Genomic DNA, 19,193 nt, shown 5'->3' with positions numbered 1-19,193 from the left:
TTTATATAATTCTGTTATTGTGCTTCGTATTATTTTCTCTAAATATTCTATTGAATACTTAAAGAAAAAATAAAAACTGAATATATTGAATATTATGCTGTCGTGTTTTAATTGTAATTGCTTATTTTATTAAAGCATTACAAACAATGTATCTTGTTTTAAATAAATTAGTTCTCGGAGATAATTCCTTAAAATAATTCACCGTTAGAGAGTTAAAGCTAATCACCTAATGGAAAGTTAATTGTACTTTGTAAATTGACTAAAAAAAACAGAAATTTAACAGAAAACGAGTAATAAGTGCTTATTTAAACAGGACAATTTTCTGACATTTATTACGACAAGAGAAGTATTTCCCGCATTAATCTTCGTGTAATAAAAGTAGAGATGTCGAAAATCTAATGATAACATTAGTAGAGCAATGACCTCTCTATTGTAGTAAAGGCTAAGAAAGTTAGAGACATTAAACTTGTACAATATTAATAACATTGGGATCAGTAGGGTTTGATTTTGATTACGTCCATTTGAAGCCGACAAAAGCTCGGTCTCGGCACCACAGATGTTGGATATAGATATTACTTTCCAAAGGAGAATTCAAAATGTTCGAAAATTTAATTAATAACAGACGGAAGAGAAATATTGACAACAGTGTGTAGGTACATCCGACTTGCATTTGCATCATTTCTGAATTGTCTTTTCTAGTTAGTTACATGTGGTAAATTAACTCTTCTTAACTCTACTCTTTCTCATTCTTCTTCAAGGTTTATGAAAGCGACAACAACAGGTTTTTATCCTAGTATCTCAGAAGTGAATTTTTAAATGCATTATTTGTCGCTTAACTAAACTTTAAATGGGAACATTATAATGCAATTTTGACAATCCAATTTTGACGAAGTATGTCAGGGATGCCGCAATAAGTGCTAATTAATTGAAACAAATTGCTTCAGAGGAGAAGAATCATATTTTACCCCTTCTTATCCGTCATCTTGCCTTGAACCTTCATTTTTTGTAACGTAAAATGATTGCTTTAGGAGGGGAACTGCTTTTCTTGTCCATTGCCCCCAGTATAACGTTGCAGAAGGTTTTTCAAAGCGAGGCTATTTAGAAAATTCCTATGCATTAGTTCAACAATAGCGCTTTTATGCGTTGGTAGAAAAACACCCCAGGAATTTATATTCAACTTTTCTTTACAGATTTTTATCAGTCATGCTTAAAATGTATTTAACGTAACGGCTTTTGTTTTTTTAAGTAAATTTTAAGACGGCAGCAATTTTAATTGCCTGGTTCTAAATAATATTGAACCTTTTTGTTCATAAAAAATATTTTCTGTGAAACAATTACGAATGTCGGATTTGCATCGAATAAATCTCATAATGTTATCATTTACTTAACACGACGAAACAGTTATTAATTCAAAATGAGGAACATTTTTACAATTAGGAACCAATGTATCTGTTTAGTTTATTGTTCTTCTATATAAGGGACGTTAAAAATCGTATCTGCATACTTTCAATCCGTTTTAATGGCGACGTAACGACATTCCTGTTTGACTATCGGCTGCATTGTTACAGGCTCTAAAAATAATCGTGATGTTTATGCTCTTATACGTCCCGTTTGTGAGCGCTGTTACTTCGTCAGTCGTAACCGTAACCGCCGCCAGTAGCCATGCGTAGTGCGTAAATCGACTATTTTTGTATTAAAGTTTGGTTCGACATTAAGTTGACTACTTTTTTTTTTATTAAAATATTTCAATGTTATGATGGGATATCTGAGTTATTTGTCTGTTTTTTTGCTTTTATCCAGCTTTAGGGGTAAGTTTTTTTTTTGTTATTGTTAACATTTTATTTATCCTAAATCAAAATTTTCTTTTTATTATGGTCACAGTAATGTGATTATTTTGTAGTTGTAATGTTATTTCAATTATGAACACTTTTTTAGTAAATAAAACTGGTCATGGAATTTATGTCAAACTTAATATTTTGTATTCTTTCATCAGTTCTTCTTTTAGTTTTATTTGATTTTATTCCAACATTGCTATTTATTCTCAATAATATATAGATTATAATTTAAAACTAAAAGATTATTAAATTCTAAGTGCATTTTTTAACTTGTATTCATTACTTGAAAAACTAAGTCAAAAGGAACATAAAATATTGACCATGAATTTTTATTTCTGTAGTTTAATGGGTATTAGTTACTTCACGCAAAACCATATTCATTTTTTATTACTTTGTACAAAGTCGTTGTCTTTTTAAAACAAAAACTGAATATACCAAGATTCTGAGTAAGGCAGTAAAATATTTTTGTTTTATATTTTAATATAATTTGAAAGTCGGCCTTTAGTAAGGTAAAGTGTATTTGGTACCTTATACGTTATTTAGAATTAGAACATTAAATCATGATTATGTTTTAAAAAATAGTACAGTCAAAACCGTTTATAGCGACATCGTTTAGAACAACATACCGGTTAAATTGACCAAAATCAGAGGTCCTGGCTGAATGTTATTACATATCTTTCCTATTAATACCTGTCACCGGTTGTTACAACTATCGGTTTTTACGACTCAATATGAGTAGTCCCTTCGATGTCGTTATAACAGATTTTGACTGTAGTATATTTAAAACGACCTATTGTCATTCATATTAGAATGTCATTGTCACATTTATTGAGATAATTATCTGTGGTAGGTATGACAGGAAATTGCGCGCGAACCAAATATGTCTCATATATCCCTAAAGGCCTACGTCAAACGTTTCTGTATATGTAAAATTATTATATAATAAATTATTATGTTAAAACAGGCAAGTATTGTTACGTTAGTCGAGTTCATCAAATACCTGATGTCTCTTTTAATCATTAGTAAAGGTTATAGTTCAGCTAAACAAATATTAAATACCTACTTAAAAAACCAATTGTATAGTAAGTACGAGTAGTTCTTCACAAGAATAGTTAAATTTAACGTTGTGTCTTATGATTTTTTTTAAAGAAAATTTAAACGTAACAATCTATTGGCAAATAAGAGTCTATGATTGAAAGTTTAATTTGTACTGATTACTATGTATTATTGTATTATTATGTATCTAGATAGTATGTTAGATCTACACTTCCTATAGTTAAGAACAGCATCTTTTTTACGAAGCACAGAAGTCAACTATTATGCTCTCCTCGATAGTGTCATGAGCATTTGATAACTTAGATGAAGCGGTTTTATATTATTGGCTTTCACTGTACAAAGATAAATTGCGTGTTTACAAGATCTAATGAGATAAGAAACTGCTACAAACATGTGTTGTTTTGAAGAAGTAAAAAAAAATGGGGAATTTTAATAGCTGTAGAAAAATACTGATGTTCTATTTACCAAAGAAAAAACGATTAAATATTTTACTAATATTATACATGCGATAGTTAAGATGGATGGATGGATTTTTGTTAGAAGGTATTTCCACAACGGCTAAACGGGTCTCGCTGATATTTAGCATAGATGTAGAACATAGTGTGGAAGAACCCATAGGCTATTAATTATTATTTTAACTCCGCACGGATGGAGACGTTGGTGACAGCTAGTCCTTAAATATTTACAGCTTCTTTTAATGACAATATCATAGGTAGGTGGCACATCATTAATGTTTAAACTTACTTGATACTTTTTGATACAAAAATAGTTAATTTTATGTGTTCATAACATAACAGAACATAAACGATACAAAATATTCCTAACCGCGAACGACGTCCATTAAAACGCGTATAACACAATACAAAGCGCGTCTACCGAACGGCAATTTGATGCGTTCGGTCACCATCTAGTTGAGCTCGTTAAACGCAACGTGATGTTACCAATTCCTAAAATTATGTCCGCCATATTTGTGTCATGGTGGTAACGAATTAATATAAAGGGTTCAATACTACGAACTACGGATATTTAGGGCGATAAGCAATTAGGGGGAAGAGAAATCTGTTTGAAGGTCAGATTGAGGATTAAAGAAAGATTGAGCAAAGATCTTGTTGTCTTAACTCCCTTGCTTGTTTTTGTTTTATTTTAATCGAGTAACTCTACTATTAGCAAAACACACTAACCACGATACATCTTGTAAGATAAGTAACTCAACTAAATATGTCCTTAAGCAGTGAAAGAAAAGAAGTAACTTCTAAATTAAAGTGCCGTTAAAAGTATTTTTGATAAATATAGAAAGAGTTAATCATGGTTTTGTGACTTCGTTTTTTGCCATAGAAGATTTTTAACGTGCCTATAAAGCTTCAATCTAATATTATAATGCGAATGTTTATATGGATGGATGACTTTTTTGAAATATGTCATAGATGAAGAACATAGTCTGAAATAACAGATAGGCTGCTAAGTTTTTTTTTTTAATTCCGCTCGGACGGAGTCGCAGGCGACAGCTAAACAGTCAGTATGTGATAAAACTAAAAGTTACAACAATAAACTTTTATTTATAAACCAAAAAATTAATAGGTATTTTTTAAACAATAGTAAATTGGATTATAGTTGTCTTTTTTTATTACAACTGCAGGTTAATCAGTGTCCATCTAAATAAAACGAGAATAGCCGCGCGCTCATCACGGATCAGCCTAATTGAATGTGCGCAAAACAAGTGCCGCTATGTTCACTTAATTAATACTGCCAGTTATATTTTGTTTTGTAAACGAAAACTGGTCGTTCTCAACATGCTTTAAAAATTTGACCTATTTCTTTGTTAGTGGAAGTTTTTGAAGTATTTTTATAGACTTGAATACATCCAATTAATGTAGCACGCTTATTGAGGGACTTAAGACTAAAAATAAAGTGGTAAATTTTTATGAAGGGCCTGGTAAAGGTTCAAATTTTTCTTTGATCATGGTATTCATCAAAAGGGTAAAACTAAGCCAGATACATTAGAATTAATTAAGTGTATTTGAAGCCGTCGTCTTCGGCACAGTACGTACTATTCTTATGATGTATGTATTTTTCCATCTCTATCAGCCGTCAAATTTGAATTCACTGCCTTGAAGGAGTGTCAAAACAGTAGATATTAGTATACACAATATAAAGATATTGAAGCCAAAGTTTTATCTTCTGTCGTGAAGGTGGACCTTCAAATGTGTTATTAACGAGAAGTGTCGATCCTTCCACTAAAATAACATTGTTACGGGCGGGACGTTCGGTTGTCATCGCCTTATAAATTGATCGCACTCACCACAGCTTCAAATACACTTGACTTTGACTTTAATAATACTGAAGTACAAGTACATGATCTTTCAATAAAGCGAGTTGAATTTCTTTTGTCACTTGTCATACAAGGAAGTAATGTATCATTGTTCAAGACTATTATATTCCCATTTAATTATGACGGAGTGATATCTGGTCAATTGAGGAAAGTTGTACAAAAGTAACATGAACAATTAATTAAAATGAAGACCGAGTCAACAGTAATTGATAAAGTTACGATTTAGATGGACTTGAAATAATCAGTGAAACTGTAACAAATATTTTCTTGCAGAGTTTTACAATCCAAATATTATGTCTTTTGTTTTGGGAAAGACAATACACGTGCACATAACCTAAACATATTGTATTAATTCGGTCTTCAAATATTTTTTTTACAACACGAGATTCAACATAGAAAAATTCTATGCATAACAATGTTCACCACATTCCTAGTATAATTATTGCAGGTATTAAGTTTCGCATTTATATACCTAGCTATTATAAAAGCAGTAGTTGTTGAGTCTAGATCTAATTTCATTCAATATTATCTACGTAGCAGCAATGGTGCTACATCAATTAACTCATAGTAGTTACTAGCGTGATGTTGACGATTTCGTACTTCGTAAATTCGTAAGTCTACAATTATGCTCATAAGCAAAGATAATTTTTCAACATAGCTCTGCCGATATATGTCGTCATATCTGAATTCACTGCTTTTACACAATTAATACATAATTTCTTCATATATACTTTTACATATATTTAAAAAAAAACTCTCAAAAGAAGTTTTCAATCCGTCTGTATGTTTTTTATTTTATGTTTCGATTTGTATTTATATATGAAGCAAACAGGTTATAATTCAACACAAGTAGAAGGGCATCGCCCCAAGATGTTTTTTTCAATGTGCTAATTCTTGCACTCGAGAGAAATAACATTAAATTGCTGGGGTCTGCTACGTTCGAAGCTTTTCCACTAACGAACCGATAATTTAGACAGAAGGGGAAAGGAAGGCAGTCCATTTCCTTCAAGTTAGATATTCTAGATATTCAGTTGCAACGTTTGCTTCTTTAGTAACTTTCATAATATTGTTTACGCAAATTATTCATATATTTCTATTTAATCAAAAATGTAAAAAACGTTTTATTTGAAGAGTAACTGCCGTACTCGAAGCCATGAAGAAGCGCCTAAGGGAATCTTTTAGTGGAGAATTAATGTGAGATATCTACACTAAGTGTTTGTTTAACTAATGATTCCGACTACGGCAGGTAGAGCTCATTTTATACTTGCTTGGTTTCAAACTTCTAATCGACTTTTATAAACGTGTTATCTGAGATCAGATATTGTACAAGTGTGTCTATGTCAGGCATTCAATTACGAAATATAACATTCCCAACTTCTAGTTCAATTGCTGTATTTTTACAAGCAGAATAATATATCATAATCAATTCGGCCTTGTAGCAACTGGCTTACTAGAAAGGAATGTACAAGTGACATACGCTTAATTCCAGACACAAATTATATTATTCACTTTCAAACCGTCGGGTTTGTTTGCTCAAATTGCCGTAAAAAGGTGTCCTTGCAACAAATTGTCATTTAGAATAAACGTGATGTCACATGTATGTCTGTAAAGTCAAGTTTATGTCTGAGTCAACAATCAGGATGAATTAACCAGGTACAACTACTATTCTTATGTACAGATGCCAATGATTTTCGTATTATTTTATGAATTCGTGATCAGGAAAGAGCAAGAAACTTTCCTTCTACAACAAAACTGAATAATTAACTTCATTTATTGTGGTTGACAATTGCTGTTTTATGGTCAATTGAAATGGCCGTGAGTTATTTAGGACACCGTGTCAAATATTTAAAACGAAAAAAAATTGACATTATTGTTATATATTTAGTAAATATAAAAATAAGCATATAAGATACCAGCAAATTTTAAAAATAACGTTTACACGTGTTCGTTGTAGTATCAATGAACAAGCAGCACTTTTTAAATAACGTAATTACATAATCAACTATTCTTCCACTAGACACCGCATCCTGTTCTTTCTTTTATAAAAGTACGTCGGCTGAGTTAATAAAACCTATTAGGCAACTCCTACGTTGAAGATACGTGGTTAAATGTACAAATATTACAGTTTTTTTTTAATTTAAGTAACGAAAACAAGATTCATTTGATTCTGACGCATAGGAAAGATACGCGCAAAAACGTAAAATACGTGCTAGTTGTGGAGTTGTAGAAATCCAACTGCAACTAACTAAATTTAACTGTTAAAACGTGCTCTTTAAATAAAAAAAAACGATACAGAACTTTTATTTAGATAAAGGTAAATCCTTTTTGGGGAGGTCTATGCCCAGCAGTGGGCGTTACGTGGCTGAAAAGAAGAAGACGATCCTTTTTGAATCATAATAAAAGAATAACCGTTCTATATTTCTATAAAGGGCAATAAAGTTGTAATTAAAGTATTTTATTTGATCTTTTTTACTTTAACATGTTACATGATAGATTTATGTGCTTGTTTGGTTTTGCACGACCCACTTTAATAACTACGTCTTAAAATTTGTTCGGATAATAAAAATGATCTCATTGAAACAAGCATATGGCAAAATATACTTTATATAGTGTGTTGGTTTGTTTACAGTTTACAGTGATTTGGTTTTAATGATATATTATTTTTTTATTATTAACAGATTTCATTCATTCATTCAACACCATTAAAAGGAATTTAATGCTACTAACCACATTAAAGTTATAGTAACTTGTTGTTATTCATATCTTACTATCTTACTAATATTATGTGAATGTTTAGATGGATGGATGGATGGATGTTTGAAAGAATCTCCGAAACGGCTCAACAGATCTTGATGACCTTTGGCACAGATGTAAACATAGTCTGGAAGAATTCATAGGCTACTTATTTTGCTTATTTTTAATTCCGCGCGGTCGGTGCTGCGGGTGGCAAGCTAGTTTAATACTATTTTTAAAATAAAAGTAAAATAGAGGGAGATAACCAATTATTTTAGATGGTAGTTTATTTTATGTTAAGGGCTGTTATAGTTGTCATATTTTATTGACAGGAGCCCTTAGATTGTTGTGATTACAAAAATTAGGACGACCCTTGTCAAGGCTTTGCAATGTCGAGTGAAATATTATTAGCTGAGACGTGAATTATATAGGATTTTGGCAAAGAAAAATAATATTTTATTTTTTATAGATATACTGCACCTGCTAAACATTACAATAATACAATAATCAGAATAGAGCCAAACCATTGCAATACGGTTTATATTAAAAGCTTTACTGGCGTTCTTAGAATAGGTTAGAATATGGCAAAGTCAAATTTTTACGTAAATTATTTGTTTAATCGTTGAAACAAGTTTCCAAAAAGGATCTAATTAGATAAGTATTTTTAATTAAAAATTCTATTTAACTGTTGTTAATTTATTACAGTATATGAATCTTGTTTTACGGAAGAAGAAACGGAAGTAGCAAAGGTAAAATCGGGAAGTTCATTTTTTCAAGAATGCAGATGTGACGAACCGGACCCTAAAGGCAAACATTTAAAATGGTTCGACATAAACGATCAAGAAATCGTAACATTAGGGTAAAACTGATTTATATTGATTTTAAAAATATTTTAAATATTGTTTTTTCCTAAAGTTAACGATTGTTATAAGACCAGGTACGAAATCAAACATATACACGGAATGGCTGGACGGTGCATTTGGATTGTACATTTCTAACGTAACTAAATCAATATCAGGGGAATACAAGTGTGTGACCATTTATAATGGCCAACAGTACACGAGAACATTTAACGTGGAAGCTTACGGTATGTTATAAAACTAATAAATACGATATTGTAATGTCTATTGACGCATTAACCTTTATGAAATTTGCCACAGATCCACCATACTTCGTTAATACGGCAGAAACACAGTACGTGGTTAACGGGAAAGATGAATTAGTTATCTGTGAAGCTCGAGGTGAGACTGATCCATTTATGAGCTGGCATAAGAATGAAGACGGTTTTATTGAGGTAAAGAGAGCTATCAAAATTAACATCATATAAAAGTTTAAGTTGCAAATTAACAAGAAAGCAAAGTATAATGTTTATAATTGATTTTGTTTAATTAAAGATATCCGATGACGACAAATACGAAGTAATTTCATCACGAGGTCTCGTTATAAAAAATGTGACAAAAGAAGATAGTGGAGTTTACAAATGTACTGCATCAGATCTTGAAACCGGCGAAGGGATCGATAGAGATATCAAAGTTGTGGTAAATGTATTGTCGTTATTTGATGCTAGAGTTTGAAAATTAAATTTAACTGAAAATAGATATTATCCTTAGGTAACATACATGCCTATAATAGACGGACTAATAGCTACGCCGCAAGCAACTGTTGTCGTTGGTGGTTCTTTGACTATAGAATGTGCTGCAAATGGCATGCCTCATCCTAAATATTTGTGGAGAAAGATTTCAGAAGTCGTAAGTATAACTGTGCATTTGACTTCAACTAACATATCTGATAAATAATTCTTGGCTGCCTCTATCGATATAGTAAAGTTTATTTATATTGGATATTAATAATTAATTCCAGGAGCCGGCAGATGTTAACGTGACTTGGCATGAAATTGCAAATAGCATTGTATTCGATAGCGTAGTTGCAAATGATAGAGGCGTCTACGAATGTACCGCTTTTAACGAAGCTGGAAATGCAACTAAATTAATAAGTATCGACGTGAGTATGGTTTGTTTATCAAATATTTAAAAACCCATTCAATTCTGCATAAATTTGCAGGCTAAAAATAAAATTTCTGCTTTTATAGCTTGGCTTGAAAAGTAAAATGCTCGTACTTTTTTTTAATAAAATAAGCTGTCAAGCTGCTTGAAAGTCCTTCAATATACGTAATATGTAGTTAATTTTTAATATTATCAGGAAAAATTATTTGGTTGTTTAGAACTCTTGAACCTAACCCTAAATTAATTTGACTTTAATTTCTAGGTATTAGTACCACCGGAAATCACTGAATTTAACAACGTCACGGTTATTGAAGGTCAAACGGCCGAAATAGCATGCAGAGCGACTGGAAGACCGAGACCTAAGATTATTATGAGCTTTCAAGGAGAGGTTGATGATGATATCAAGGGGTAAGTTTCAGTCTTAACAATTTTGCAAGTGAAATAGAAAGTATTAGAGATAGCAAAATTAAAAATATTAATATAATAACATTGTATAAATTTTATACCTCGTTATGTAAAAAATTCTTTAACGTAATCTAGAAAAATCTCCGTATTAAGTTTACTTATTTTTTATTTCAGAGTGTCTTGGAACGAATTGAACGCAAGTGACACCGAAACAGTATTCCAAGTAAATCTTAGTCAAGCACTTATGATCAATCAGGGTTTTTATTTTTGTATTGCGAGTAACGATGGTAAGAATTATAATTTATAACTAGCTATTGCCTGCAGCTTCGTTTGAGTGAAATTAAAAAAAACTGCGTAGTCTTTACGCTATTCCAGACTGTAGTGTTCCAAATCTGAATCAGATCCTTTAAACTGTGCTGGAGTTACGTGGAAATAAACATCCATACATCCATATATCCATCTAAACTTCGTATTCATAGTCTTACTAATATTATAAATTCGAGGTTTGATGGATCGATAGATGGATGTTTGTTAAAAGGCATATCCAGAACGGCTCAACTAAATTTGGCATGGACATAGATCATATAAAAAATATATATATAATATATCTGGAAGAACGCATAGGCTACATATTACGTTTTTTTTAATCTTGCGCCAACGGAGTCGCAGGCGACAGCTAGCATTATATAAAGTACTAGCTTTTACCCGCGACTCTGTCCGCGCCGAATAAAAGATAGAAAACGGGGTAAATGTAAATATCCTATGTACTTTTCCTAGTTCTAAGCTACCTCCCCATCAATTTTCAGCTAATTCAGTTCGACCAATCTTGAGTTATAAATGGTGTAACTAACACGACTTTCTTTTATATATATAGATATATATAGATAGATGATAATATATGTATTTTTACAGTAGTAGTAATACATACGTGTATGTTACAGTTGACGTGACAAATGAGACAATGTATTTGTCAGTATTGCACAAACCATATTTCGAAACACTCTCGGAAACCTTGTGGGCTTGGGTCGGTAAAACTGTAAACTTAAGTTGCGAACACGAAGCCAATCCTAGTTCACAAATTGCTTGGCGGTAAGTTTTAGTTAAGATTTTCGTATATTTCGAAGGTAATAATAATTTTCTATGTTGAGCCGTATTATTTAAAAAGAAAATTCTTCAACTTACCCAGTGATCGGTGAGAGCCGCTACTGGAATATAAAAAAATAATTATAAACTGATCATTTTACAATCGTTACTTTCACATAGTTTTCAAGTTTTAATATTTTTAATAAATAACATATTAAAAGTCGTTTTGAAAGTTTTAAGCTCTTAAATGTATTTCTTAGTACAGTCATATAAAATTAAATAAAAATAAAAATAAAATAATAATTATGTTTCGCTTAAAACCAGATTCCAAGGAAATGATGTATCAACAATAGAGCAAGTTGAAATTAATAAAATTTTAGAAGAAAAAATTAAAAATCATCCTGGACAGTTCTTACCAGTTGTTATTGATCAGCCAGTTTTCTATGGCAACTATGAATGTTCAGCAAGGAATGAATATGGGATGAGTACGAAAACTATAACATTGCGAGAAGGATTCGTTCCACCTGCTATCAGAAACGTAAGTTATTATATACTCTTCGGGCCTGGAGACTTGTCGTGAGTGGAATATGTGGAATATAAAATGTCGTATCTAACATAGCAAGCATACTTAGTGAGATGACGCTGGTAGTAAAATAATATTTTTACAGAACTTTGTGTTAAAGAAAACTTTCTGGATTTCTGAATTTGGTTAAATTATAAATCTATCTTTGTTATATTACTTGCATAATTTAAATAGAGTTGTCATTATTGATTATTATTGCAAATTTTAGTTTAAATGCTACCAATTCTGATATCGGTCCATTTGATTTTCAGGTAACGATAGTTGAAACAACGCCCACATCTGCTACATTCGCTATCACCGGACCCGCCGAAGTAAATGGTCCGGAAGTAATCGGCTTCACGGCTGAATACGACGAATCAAACAACTACAATATCACTGATATCCACATCAATCGAACTTGGTCCATACACAGACCATACAAAGTGGACAAATTGAAACCAAATACAACGTATTATATCAAGTTTGCAGCTGTGAACGACGTCGGCGCGGGCCAGTGGAGCGAAACTTTGGAATTTATTACTCTAGAGACGTAAGTTTTAATAAATTTATGAACTGAACTCTGTAACCACTTTTTATTTGTAGGTATTCTCTTGGAAGAAGTAAATATTAACATGATTCAGTTTTCTTATAAACAAATTAATATTACGTTTTATACAAAAATATAAATAGATGCAAGTTTGTTTTTTTAATTGATTGGTGTGAAACTATATAACATATTAATTCTAAATACACATATAAAACTTCAATTTATTACAAGCTTAGGTATTTATTAATTAGCATGAGCGAGAAAATGTTAATTGAATTCACAAAGCAAAATGAAAATGAAACAAGCGGCGAGACAAGCGCAAGTTTAAGAGCAAGATCTTGCCGTTATGATTATTGTTATAGCCTGCAGCTAAATGTAACATTTCACGTAATGAATGACGTAAATTCTATTTATCTAGATGTTATTAAGAATAAGATACACCTGCTAGCTATTATCGTTAATTTTTTTTTGCATTCGTTTTGTGTATTTAATTTAATTTTTATAAAAATTACAGTGAACCTTTAGAATTACATTTATTAATGGGTATAACAATATTTGAATGGTTGCCATAATACTAAATGAGCTATTTTCATCTTTAAAAGTATTGTTCTAAATATATTTATTACAGATTGGTTCCTGACCGTCCTGAATGGGCAACGGAATTTGAAATCTTACTGGCCACTAGTGACAATCAACGACTCTCTTGGAAGGTTCCAGAAAACAATGGCGACCCCATAGATTACTACGCTATACGTTATTGTTCGGTAATTATTTACCTTTTATATTCACCTTTTTAATCTAATCTTATCTTTTGTAGTGTAGATTCAGACCCCGATTTCCTTAAAATTAGGTCCAGAATATACTTTTTCTTGTTCTATATCAAAATAGCATTATTTAATTATTAATGGTTGATGGTATATTTTTAGCTGTTGGATCCTGCTCTTGATGTTCAAGAAGAGTCATGCAAGGAAGAAATCGTTGAAACTAATGAAATTCAATTAACAGATCTTCAATACAATACAACATATCGTTTGGAATTACTCGCTCACAATTCTCAAGGAAACTCTTCTGTATCACAACTTTTACTTTTTGTACCAGGTATTAATTTTATTATTAAATCAGAATATTTTATGCGCTGGTATCTACACATTAAATCCAATTTCCACTTAGGAGCTACTCTACTTTATTTGAAGTCGTACTTTTTCACTAGTAGTGCGACCGCGACTGTCGTGCAAACTGCTATGCCGACTGGAGTTACATGGTTATAACTAGCTATCGGCCGCAACTCCATCCCCGCGGTATTGAAAAAAAATACTTGATTAGTAGCCTATGTGTTCTTCCAGACTATTTTCTACATCTATACCAAATTTGATCGAGATCCACGCAGCCGTTATGGGAATACCTTGTAACAAACATCCATCCATCCATCTATCCATCCGTCCATCTAAACATTTGCATTTATGATGTTAGTAAGATTTAGGAATTCACTCCGTCGCTAAGAACGTTTTATTTGAAGAACCGAACGCTTTTTGCGGCTTAGCTTGCAGAATATAGTTATGCTATTTTCCCTTGGTCTTTAAAAGTTTAAATCTTTTAAATCGTAACATTTTCTGTTTTGCAGAAGGTGACCTTTCTCCAGTACTTTCAGCAGGTGCAATTATAGCACTATCAGTACTGGCAGTATTTATTTGCTTGTTACTGCTAGATTTGCTGCTCCTAGTGTGGCGGAAACAAGGCATTATTGCTACTTGCTGTTACAAGAAGAAGAATAAAAGGAAGGAGGATACGCTTCGGTCAAAGTAAACATTCAAAAGATTTTGTAACGATTTGGTACATGGCAAATGCCAATAGGATATAGTTTTTTTTTAAGTTATATAATTCTTTGAATACTGTTAAAACCATAACATATTTTTATGGCGAATCTACATATAATTTCTTTATTTAATCTATAATTATTTTTTTTTAGAGACAAAAAGGGACTACTGAATAATGGTGAGTCATCTTCAGGTGATAGTTTAAGGCACAACAGTGGTCATAAAGAATATGAATACGACAAGAAGACGGGAGTCATCACGGGAAAACATTCCGCCGTATGAATTAAGTACATCAATGTTGTACAAAATTATTTTTAAGTGTAAGTTATGATTCTACAGCTAACGGCCAAATTAATCCCTAAGTTCATCAGATTTCATTAAAAATATTAAGTAAAAATTCATTCGATAAGCAAAAATAAATAAAGATCGATGATATTATTTGTTCGAAATTAAGTACGAGTAAGATTAATTCGAAATAAAGATAATTTTATAGTAAGTATTTCGGCATGAATCTCGTTTATCATTAAGAATTTTAAAGTATTTTTAAGATTTTAAATAACAAAATGCATTTTAAATTATTTCACATAATACATTTTTCCCTTCTTTGTAAACCTAATTTATTACAGCGACAAAACGTATATAAGTAACACAATGGTGACTAAAAAACTGTTACTTTTTTAAATCAATTTTTTATATAAATTTTGTTATCTTATCTGTTAAAATTTTGGTTTATCGTACCGAGTTATGTTTATAAACATTTTAAAAGTTATATTTTTGTAATATTTATGTTTAACCAAAGATCTTTTTGTGTTTAAATAGTTTAAATATAGAGATGAACTTTTCATTGGTTTTATTTAATTACACGTTACCGAGAAAATCATGACACAGTTCTAATACTAAAAATACTCAAAATACATTATTTTATAAGCAGTTGAATTATTTGATTAAAACTGTCTTTCATCTGAGCGCTACACATCATATTATCGTTTAGGAAACTGTAGAAACTTTTCCAAATTCAGACAGTCCCCAAGTAGATTAATAATGTCATACGAAACTTATTTTTCTGTTAATATTATCCTTCCTTGAACTCTGTTTAGTTTAATTTTATTAAAGCTAAATATTAGGTTACTTACATGTATGTACCAATAATGAACATAACAAAGTTGTACTAAATTTGAATAATAACTTAAATAAGGAAGGGCTGAACCTTGTAATGATGTATTTTGTGGTATACCTATCATTATCAGAGGAGGGTCTCCATGATGAGCCTAACGAGGCAATTGTGCTTATCATTGAAGTAACAAAAGCAATGATTAAGGGCGTCCACGAGGGTACAGAACGTGACTGTCGTGCTAAATCGATTGAGACGAATTCTAAAACGAATTTACTTTTTCTAACTAAAAAAAGATTTACCAACAAAGAATTGAAGAAAGTAATAAGACAGTCTGTCTGTATACATGAAATAAAACTCCGTTATATGGAAAGTAGGTTTACTATATAATTTGTCTATTTTTGAATGTTTAATTTCAGATTCGAGATGAATGTTGAAGTGTGTTCTAAAAAAATTATTCTCACGAAACAACTATTTAATATTTATTTATCCCACAGGGTTGATCCCTCAATTGTATGTCATTATTACCAAACAAATAACACTTTATATTAGCGTAGAACTACCGTGAATAAAATTTCCATCCCTTTTTTTCGCTTTGATAAAAAATACTAAAATATTATGTACAATACGAGTGTCACGGCAATGGAACCCTACGGTCGGAAAGTTGAACTACTGATATAAATTCTAAATTTAATATCCTAGAACAATAACAGCAAAAATAAATCTCTTCCATTCTAAAGTTCAAGAATTTTATTCTCTAACTTCTGAGATAAATGCGGCTAAAAATTTACTGTCTCATAAGAGGAATTTTGGATTGGAGCCAATTATTAAACACGTAACCCAAAGACTTTAAAGTGAACTAACGCTAAAATGTAACGAGATTTAAGAGGACATCATTGTCAGTGTCAAGTACCTCTCTTTCAAATGATTATTGGTACGTCTCTTGTTTAATAGACAGACAGATAAAAAAAGTTAAAATTAGTTCTTTGTTATTAGTATGTAATTATATTTTTTACGTTATAAGGAATTATTAATTAACTAAGTTATTAATAAACTAAGTTATTTAATTAATTACGGTATAAGTTATCTACCTACTTAATATGTAAATACTCACAAAATAGAAGTCCACGTGCAGTGTACTTTTTATTACAATTACAACAACGTAAATACTATAAAACAAATGAACTGCTATTAAGAAAATAAAGTAAGAGAAAACCCTGAAACCACTAAAGCATTAACGTTAATTGGTGCACTAAAATGCGTTTACCAAGAGCTTTTATTCGCGAGAGTGCTAAGCATTCCGATGTTGGTTTTTCATGTACGTTTAAAACACTATAATTTTTATAAATCTATAAACAAGAAAAATATCAAATAATTACTATAATATTCCTACTGAAGTCAATTATTACATCATGATTATAGACAACCTAAACAACGATTACTTATTTAACTGACTGATACATTCAAAATTGTTAATTGGTCACTAAAGGCACTGTTAAGTGCAGATTTTTCGTACTAAATCTACTAGAAGAGAGACAACTTACCGATTATCAATGCAGTGTGTTCGATAGAAAAAAAAATGGTTTAAAATTCACTCGGATTTGGGTAAGCGAGAGTTTAAGAGTCTTCGATATTTATCTCGCTTATGGAGTTCGTACGTCTTGACCGGAAATAGCTCTCGCTCATAGAGGTTTCTCGCTTATCCAAATTCGACTGTATTTTGTTTTTATTATTAATAATTAACAATTCATTAATAATACTCTTATAACTTAAATCCATGGATAAATCTTCATTAATTATAGTCCATGTGTTTGCATTGATAACGATGTACGCTGACTTAATTATCCTGATGGTATATTAAATATTTGATGAGGTTTCAATAATCTATTGTTATCTACAAAATTATGGTTAAAATCGAACGTTTTATCCGATTAAAAAGAAGGTAATTGTTTTCACGTGTATATATGTCTTTTATATTAGTTTTGTATGGTTGTAAGTTCCATTGTTATCTTCTGTAACCTAAGCAAATACGCCGATTTTGATGAGTGTGTAGACATTGGATTGGTAATTCCCCTCTGAATGTCAAAGAGTTACAATCCATCGAGTTGTTTGATTTTTTACAACTATACATTTTCTTTAGACATTGTTATCAATATAGTTCAGTGATGGCGAACCAATGGTCTAAATTTAGGCACGTCACTGATCACAAAATTTATTATGCGTTAAGATAAAAGGTACGATGTGAGTATTATAAGAGTGAACACAAGTGTTTTTAGCCGACTTCAAAAAGAAGGAGGTTATCAATTCGACTGTATTTTTTTTTTTTTTTTTTTTTATGTGCGTTACCGCGAAACTCGGCCCCTGGTGGTCCGATTTTGATAAAAATTATTTTAATCGAAAGGAAGTGCTTGCAGGTGGGTCCCATTTTTTTGTTTTTTTTTTTAAATAACTAGAAGACTAGTAGATTTTGAATATAGCTTCAAAATTTGTTGCGGAAATTAGGGACATTTTGGCTTTCAGCGCTTACGTAGGCTAAACTATAGGACCTACATAAAAATGATGTATGGCGAATTGTAGCTCTTTAAATGTGCTAAATAAAAGTCCGCGATAGCATATATCTATCTTTTATAGTTTTCTCACAATAACCATTTTTTTCTTTAGAAACATTAATTAAATTCATGCCCTTTTTCCGACGCTATTATTCAAGTTCAGTATTAACCCTTATGTAAATAAATATGTTCATTATCAAGAGAATTAAATGTAGATTATATTTGCAATTGAAACTATATCATTCTGTCTAATAGTTTAGGAGATATCGTAAGAATAAAATTACGCGGAAACGAAAAATGCTACATCGCGTTACAATGAATAGCACAAATTTGCTTTCTGGGCTTACGTAGGTCAAACTATATGACCTACATTAAAATGATGTATCGAGTAATTATAGATCCTTAAATTTGCTAAATAAAAGTCTCAGGTGGCATATATCTATCATTTATGGATGTCTCACAAAAACCATGTTATTATGAACAAACTTCGATTAAATTGCACATGAAAAACAGCGTCGTAAGCTTACGGCGCTATTATATTATATTCGATATGAATCCTTATCCAAATAAATATGTTTGATGGCTAGAGTATTAAATGCAGATTACATTAGCCTTTAAACTATGTAATTCTGATCAATAGTTTGGAAGATATTAAATTATTAAAAACTACGCGCATTCGAAAAATGCTACTGCGGCGCGCGGCTGGACAAAATTAAAGGCACGCTACGATGTATTAGTTCGTTAATTTTCAATTTGTATACCGATTTTGATAATTATTTCATTGTTTAAAGGATAAGTGGTTATCTGGTGTATTCTAAATTAGTTTTTGAATTGAAGTACACACATATTAAATAGGAAAGTCCTTTTCTTTATTTGTCTTATTTATGTCCTTATACGTATTAAGGAAATTTGTAGTTAAATTCACTAAAAATTGAGAAATAAAACAAACATTTTAAGAAAAAAAAATAGCCGACTTCAAAACAAAAAAAACTATCTCAAACAAAATGCGCTCAAAAGTAACTTAAAAAAAACAATTTCAAACAAAATGCACTCAAAAGTAACGTAAAAAAACAATTTCAAACAAAATTCACTCAAAAGTAACATAAAAAAACAATTTCAAACAAAATGCATTCAAAAGTACCATAAAAAACAATCTCAAACAAAAT

General features: G+C 31.0%; 1 protein-coding gene across 1 annotated transcript; it reads left to right on the top strand.

Annotated features, from left to right (window-relative positions):
- Positions 1 to 1,643: 1,643 nt before the first annotated feature.
- LOC106708737 (fasciclin-2) lies at positions 1,644 to 14,777 on the top strand. Its single transcript, XM_014500289.2, has 16 exons — positions 1,644 to 1,808; positions 8,659 to 8,812; positions 8,886 to 9,040; positions 9,114 to 9,247; positions 9,348 to 9,491; positions 9,564 to 9,701; positions 9,814 to 9,954; positions 10,219 to 10,364; positions 10,536 to 10,648; positions 11,303 to 11,450; positions 11,769 to 11,982; positions 12,279 to 12,556; positions 13,182 to 13,317; positions 13,480 to 13,651; positions 14,175 to 14,352; positions 14,520 to 14,777. Exons 1-16 carry the CDS (start codon positions 1,754 to 1,756, stop codon positions 14,647 to 14,649), a joined length of 2,436 nt encoding a protein of 811 aa, XP_014355775.2. The 5' UTR covers positions 1,644 to 1,753; the 3' UTR covers positions 14,650 to 14,777.
- Positions 14,778 to 19,193: the final 4,416 nt, after the last annotated feature.

Source organism: Papilio machaon, chromosome 14 (genome assembly GCF_912999745.1).
Source record: "Papilio machaon chromosome 14, ilPapMach1.1, whole genome shotgun sequence".
NCBI classification, from domain to species: Eukaryota; Metazoa; Arthropoda; class Insecta; order Lepidoptera; family Papilionidae; genus Papilio; species Papilio machaon.
This window is presented reverse-complemented; position numbering and strand designations above follow the sequence as displayed.

Excerpts from the sequence above, each read along its gene's own strand:
- LOC106708737 (XM_014500289.2), top strand. The coding sequence starts at position 1,754 with ATGATGGGATATCTGAGTTATTTGTCTGTTTTTTTGCTTTTATCCAGC. Across the intron at positions 9,248-9,347 it reads ATGAAGACGGTTTTATTGAG|ATATCCGATGACGACAAATA; the intron begins GTAAAGAGAGCT and ends GTTTAATTAAAG. Across the intron at positions 14,353-14,519 it reads GAGGATACGCTTCGGTCAAA|AGACAAAAAGGGACTACTGA; the intron begins GTAAACATTCAA and ends ATTTTTTTTTAG.